We start from the raw sequence: 6,102 nt of genomic DNA on the forward strand, positions 1-6,102 counted from the left end.
CGTTGTCAAAATTATACACTCAACATTTCCCACCAGCCAAACTACTCAAACACTGTTACTAGTGAAGTGTCTGTAATTGAACACTTGAATCTTAGCAGAAAATGGCTGTAAACATTCAAAGTTTTAACATCTCCAATTGAAGCTGAATTTTATAATCCCATATTAATCATATAAATATAATTTGAATGCATTTCCATTTCCATAAGTAATCATATTAACCAACTACAGCCCTTAACCCTGTAATACCATGTGTATTGTATTTGAGCTTGTGTAATGTTTTCACCCACAAAACGTAAAAGAATTGCACATTTTTTTGCAATAAATTGCATAAAAACCATCAGGTGTATTGACAACAGTACACATGAAAACTAATGCACCACACTTTAGCCCTGCATCAGGCGGTGACTGGTCCAGGACGTACCCCGCCTCCGCCCTATTGTAGCTGGGATAGGCTCCAGCCTCCGCTGCAACTCCTCCAGTTTCAAACACATTTAATGACAAAATATTTCAGCGTTCAGGCTTTATTACAACAGCACGTAACCCCAACACTGTATATGAAAACTGGAAATTGTGAGAGAATCTTTCACACGTTAGCTGCTTGATTAGGTCGAGTCCAAGGCACTGACACTGTATGATGACTCAGCACAAGATGGGCTTGAATCAAACACATTATGAGTAGTTTTGTCTCTACTGTCATCAAACAGTAACATTACATTCACAGAATACAACAAAACTAGAGGGAAAAAGAAGAACAGAGAAAAAATAATAATTCAATGTCCACGTTAACGATCATTTCACTTTAGGTACTTTTCTTTTTACTTTGGAGTCGGTCTTCTTGATCAGTTTGCTCTGAGCTTTTGTTGCTTTCTTCAGCGCTGCGGGTTTGGGGGCTTTCTCCAGCTTCTTCTTTTTGGACGCCTTCTACAAAAAACAGAGGAAACGTTAACGATGCCAAAGAAAAACAAAACCTGAATCACCTGCTGAGGTTCCCTTCAACTCGAACAGCTGTGAAAAGTACTGACCTCCAGTTTAGGCTTTTTGACAGGGGTTTCTATGGGAACCAGCTGTGGGATTTCTTCCTCCTCTTCAGCTGCTGCTTTATTTTTCTTCACCTTCTTCACCTTCCTCTTGCCCTCTGCAGTAGCATCTGCTTGCTCTTTGTCCTCCGTCTTATTTTTCTTTGTCTTTGTGGATGCAGATTCCTGAAATGCACACAAACTTGTTACTTTTCCGAATGTTTCAACAAATGCAGCTTATACAAAAAAAATAATAATAATAATACATTTTGAGTGCTAACTTGTACTCACCTTGTCTTTAGGCGTTTGAGCTTGTTTGGACTCCAGGACAGAGAGATGGCCCAAGTCTGAGGTGTAGACAGGCAGAGCCACCGACGTTTGACTCTTAATGTGGATGAGTTTAATCACAGGTCCTTTCTGTAAAACAGCGATCAAATCAGACACGGCGAGAAAAACTTGCATCGATACATAAAAGAACGCTGTGCAACTTTTTGAATTCCAAACTGAAATTGCAAACTCTAAATAGTGTTGGACGATATACTCGATGTATCATAAGTTTGTCCACGTACCATGGTTAAAATAGCTTTATCGTAACCATCGAGTATAGGTTGCCATGGAAATATTAAGCTGTCTGCACAAAATTCACTGAGTTTTTTTCTCCCACAAGCTGCAAATGCATCATTAATCCCCCCTCCCAACCGGGAAGTTCTCTACCCGGCACACTACACTGAGCATGCGCGTTTAAACACCATCAGAAAGGAGAAAAATGGCGACAGCAGGCGATTCGGACTTGGATTTCACGAGGAGGACGTTAAACAAAATGCGGTAATTTGCAAATCATGCCGTTAAACTATTGCCGGAAAAGGTCGAAGAACCAAAAAGTTATTCCACCAGCTGAAAAGTGATCCACTGCAAAATGAAAAATGTTTTAAACTCCGCGTGTGAACGTCTCCCCACACACCAAAGAAAACTTCAAATAAACCAGCTGTGACCCGACCTACGACTGCGATCGGCGAGAGAAAAACAGCACGGTAAGTTTAATTCCATGTTATTTTTTATCAAACATAAAGTTATTTTGGTCTGAATCTGTGAGATCTCTACACGTGCCGTTTGCCTGGTTACGTAAAGTCAAGTGAGTTTGTAGCTTCCTTGTTTGTGTTTAGGCACATTTCACGACATTGCGTAACTGCGTTTTTAATACTTTGCCGTTTTCGCTGTTTGATGCTTGTTGAAATGGTTTATGTGAGCTTTTAGCTGAGATTCGGATGTTTCTGTGGATCCACACATGCTGACTTCACTTAGGCTTAAACTGCAGCTCACTCCCTTTGTCCCCGGTGCTGGGGACACTGAGGCTCAGGACATATTGTGATATTTTATCGCGTATTGCAACACAGCCACGAAATAATCGGAATATTAGATTTTCCTCACATTGCCCAACCCTAACGCTGATCAGTGCCCATTTTACTGCACAAAAATTGTGCCGTTTGATACCGAGAGGTGCGTTTTCTTCCATACACGAAACAATCAATTAACAACTGACTGCACGAAAGGCCCGATCCCACTGAACGCATCATCCATCACGTTTAATCACAGGCAAAATAAAAACTGCTGAAGCCAACGAAACAAATCAGCCGTTATCTACATGCTAGTATGACACGTACGACTCAAAACTCTTCATTTCTGCACCGAGACGCTGGATTTTTGTTTTTCTCACCAGTAGACTGGTGCTGGAACCAGTTGTGGGGACGTCCCTCCCACGCTAAAGAGGCAGAGCCTTACTGGGGATTTATGTTGCCATCACTTTGATGCAACTACAAAGCCTTCTAAAACTACTGCGGCTTCAAACTACTGTGATTTGCACATTTCCACACAGCTACTTTTCCTATCAGTGAGAGAATAACAATTACCATCTCAATATCAGGAATATTATTGAGAGCTGGCATAGATCAGCTCAGTCGGGGTGTGATAAGTCTAAAATCTAACAACCAAATGTAAAACAAAAAGTTCTCACCATGCGCAGTTTGGTGACCACTGTTTGCGCGGCAGCCTCGATGTTTTCCGTCACCTCGTCTGCAGTCATGCCCGAGTGGGCAACACGTGCCATACTGCAACACAGGCAGAGTGCACGAAAACACAGTGTTACCAAACACACAGATCACAGCAGCAGTATATGAAGCACCAATGTGACTGTTTCTTATTTTTTAACAGAGTAAGATGCTAAACATTGTGTATCAAAGTTGTAGAGACAGGCTCCACAGAAAGAGGAGGTCCATCTGGATTTACTTTGAGTTTCTATTGCACCAGTCTGACCCGTATCGATTACAGAGAATCGACAAGGTTGTACTGAGGTGCAGTTAAGATCATCTGCTACTGAAGAGTTTTTAATAAAGGGGAATTTCTGCACAAAAAGCTGAAACCAGGGACGCGTGAATAAATCTCACCAGCAGCAGCCCTTGTTGGTAACCTTCAAGCTGGTCCCCTGGATGACTCTCTCGATGTCTCTGGCCAGATGCTTGCTCTGCAGGTTCACGCACAGCGGCTCTCTGGAAAAGAAAGCAAAAGGGTAAGAATAGAACCGTCGCAGCTACACAACACCTTAAAGTCATTTGCAGCAAAGTATCCAAAACAGAGAAACGTTCAGAGAACACAAGTGGGGGTGAAAAATTGTGGGAATAAGGGGCTTTGCTTTCAATAATGTTTCAAATGACATTAAGCTCTTATCTTCTTTGGATACTGGATTTGCTCTTTTCTCCTCTGCTGCTGAATTTTTTTTAATGTGATAGTTTGTATTGCTTTGGCATGTTCTCCCTCCGCGCTTCTTAGTGGCTTCTGTGGCTCAATGCTATATTTTCAAATCCAATTTCTTGCATTCATCCTCATACAGAAGCACGAGCAGCTGCATTGCCAAGGGCTCCGAGAATCACCTGCAGTGACTTTCTGAGGAAGCCGACGCGAAAAGAGAGGCAAGTAACATGATTGGTCAATCTGTTTGTATTGGGGCACTTTTACACCTCATCTCGAAATGAGAAAAGACATATGGAGGGTGTTTCTGTCTGTTGGCTGATTTGGAATTAGAGTTTAATGTTACAGTGTTCGCACAGACGCAAGTTTATCTCCCATCTTCCACTGTCTTTTTCCTCCCCAATAGGTGTTTGTTGCTCCAAGACTCGACTGCATGCCAAGACGGCACAGCAAAAAGTGGAGGTGAGCCCACGACTTGCCACGGCCGGCCGTGGCGTTTGGGTACGATGCCACGACTGGCCACAGTCTGCCAGAATGTTTGGGTGCGATGCCGCGACTTGCTACGACCTGCCGCGGCGTTTGGGAGTGATGTCGCGTTCAGGGGTGAGACTGGGACTTGCCACTGCATTTGAGAGGGATGTTGCAATCTGCCACAGTGTTTGGGAGTGATGCCGTAACTTGCCACAACCTGCCACTGCGTTTGACAGTGATGCCGCAAATTGCCAAGGTCTGCCACGGCGTTTGGGGGTTATACTGCAATCTGCCACAGTGTTTGGGGGTGAGGCCGCGGTTTGCCAGTCTGCTGCTGCGTTTGGGGGTGATATCATGACCTGGCATAAACCCATGAAGTAAAAAACCTTGTATATATAGTATAGTTTAAAGTCAAACCGTAGTTCTTATTTTTCTAACACACACACACACTAAACAGGACAAACTGAAAAGCGCTCTCACTTTTTACTTTTGTAGAAATGTTTCCCGAGGTGCGATGGCAGCAGTCGGCGGATGCGGTCATCAGAAATGAACAGGTCAAAGTTTCCCAGCAGGCGGCGCTTGGCTTCGTATGGTTTGTACTCCGTCTTCAGGACCTTATACGGTATGATCTGCCACAGGCAAACACATCCCTGAATGTTTCTTACCACTGACAAGACGGTTTAAAGCAGAAAAATGTACACTCAGGATAGCAAAAAAAACAAAAAACCTTGCCCATGTCTACTTAGGAAAAATTCCCAAAAAGGTGGCGGTTAAGCCCTTCTTCCTTTATACCTACTCTGAGCAGCTTAAGTGGACTTGACTCCTCTTTGCCAGATTTCAATGAGGGTGGGAACATGATCATGGTTAGGATTAGGGTTGCGGGACTATAGTTATGGTTATTGTGTTAGGTGAGTGGTGTGATGTGATGGCTTTTCCATATGCTACTATGACCTCACACCAATATAATTGGTTGCTTGCAATGCTGAACCTGGACCAACATCAGTTTAGAACAGCGTACCTCTGATATGCCTTTGACACCTCTCTCCTGCAGAAGCTTCTTATAAAACCTCTGGGTCTGCTCTGAGGTCATGTTGGGCTCATCTCTGGTGAAGAGGCAAATCTCTTCTGTGTCTGACCGCTGGCCATGGGGCAAGGGACTGCGGATAACAAAAAGAAAACAAAAGAAACACAATGACTCTGGGGGAATGCCATTATCAACGAATTACTTTAAATTTGGAAAACATTTGCTGCGACGGAGGAACTAAAATTCAGTCGCCTGGGCTGCTCACATGCGTATGGTCTGCGCTTCTTTGGGTATCTTCCACAGCGTGAAGAGCAGGCTGATATGCTGAGTCTCATCCAGAAACGGGGCTTCACCACTAGCTTTGTTTTTTAGGAAGGCCTGCAGGGCCTGGACGGCCTTCTTTACCTGTCAGACACATTAAGTTAAGACACCACAATACAAATGAGGCAGCTTAATACCTGAGCTATAAATTAGCATTTGCTAACGCCAAACGTGTTAGCATGTTGAAGAAGCTAGTTGGAACCAGCTGGCTCATTAGATACGTGGTAACAAACTTTATTAACAAGCAGCGTAACCCAAACATTTTAAGAACGACTAATTCAAACAAATCTGAAATCCCAAATCAATCAAACTTTTACCTGCGATCGGTCCAGTAAAGCTTTCTCTGCCATTCTTCACACGTGGACCCCCCAAAAAACACCAGGGCGCATGAGTTGAGCGTCATGCTATGACGTAAAATATATGTGTACATAAAATCAATATCGGATTCCACCAACAAAAAGGCTCTCAAAACAATACATATATGTGAATTTTGGGGTGTATTTATATAATTATTATTATTTTTACCCC

The 6,102-nt window shown here is 43.2% G+C and overlaps 1 protein-coding gene across 2 annotated transcripts; it reads right to left on the reverse strand.

Annotated features, from left to right (window-relative positions):
* Nucleotides 1-505: 505 nt before the first annotated feature.
* On the reverse strand, nucleotides 506-5,985 carry rsl1d1 (ribosomal L1 domain containing 1). 2 transcript variants are annotated; one of them, XM_005721762.1, is made up of 9 exons: nucleotides 5,892-5,985; nucleotides 5,519-5,658; nucleotides 5,248-5,386; nucleotides 4,710-4,858; nucleotides 3,458-3,559; nucleotides 3,028-3,121; nucleotides 1,308-1,433; nucleotides 1,023-1,202; nucleotides 506-918 (listed from the first exon to the last, which is right to left on the reverse strand). In XM_005721762.1, the coding sequence occupies exons 1-9, from the start codon at nucleotides 5,922-5,924 to the stop codon at nucleotides 790-792; spliced, it is 1,092 nt and encodes a 363-aa protein (XP_005721819.1). In that variant the 5' UTR covers nucleotides 5,925-5,985; the 3' UTR covers nucleotides 506-789. The 2 variants fall into 2 exon arrangements, with proteins under 2 accessions (XP_005721819.1, XP_005721818.1); XM_005721761.1 differs by having other exon boundaries at nucleotides 506-921.
* Nucleotides 5,986-6,102: the final 117 nt, after the last annotated feature.

This window comes from Pundamilia nyererei, unplaced genomic scaffold (assembly GCF_000239375.1).
Source record: "Pundamilia nyererei isolate P.nyererei 1_Seehausen unplaced genomic scaffold, PunNye1.0 scaffold00005, whole genome shotgun sequence".
Lineage (NCBI taxonomy): Eukaryota > Metazoa > Chordata > Actinopteri > Cichliformes > Cichlidae > Pundamilia > Pundamilia nyererei.

Bases quoted from the DNA above. Each gene is read 5' to 3' on its own strand.
- rsl1d1 (XM_005721761.1), bottom strand. From the start codon at position 5,924: ATGGCAGAGAAAGCTTTACTGGACCGATCGCAG. The intron at 5,659-5,891 runs GTAAAAGTTTGA...TGTGTCTGACAG, and splicing joins CTTTACTGGACCGATCGCAG to GTAAAGAAGGCCGTCCAGGC. The intron at 1,434-3,027 runs GTGAGAACTTTT...GCTGTTTTACAG, and splicing joins TGGTCACCAAACTGCGCATG to AAAGGACCTGTGATTAAACT.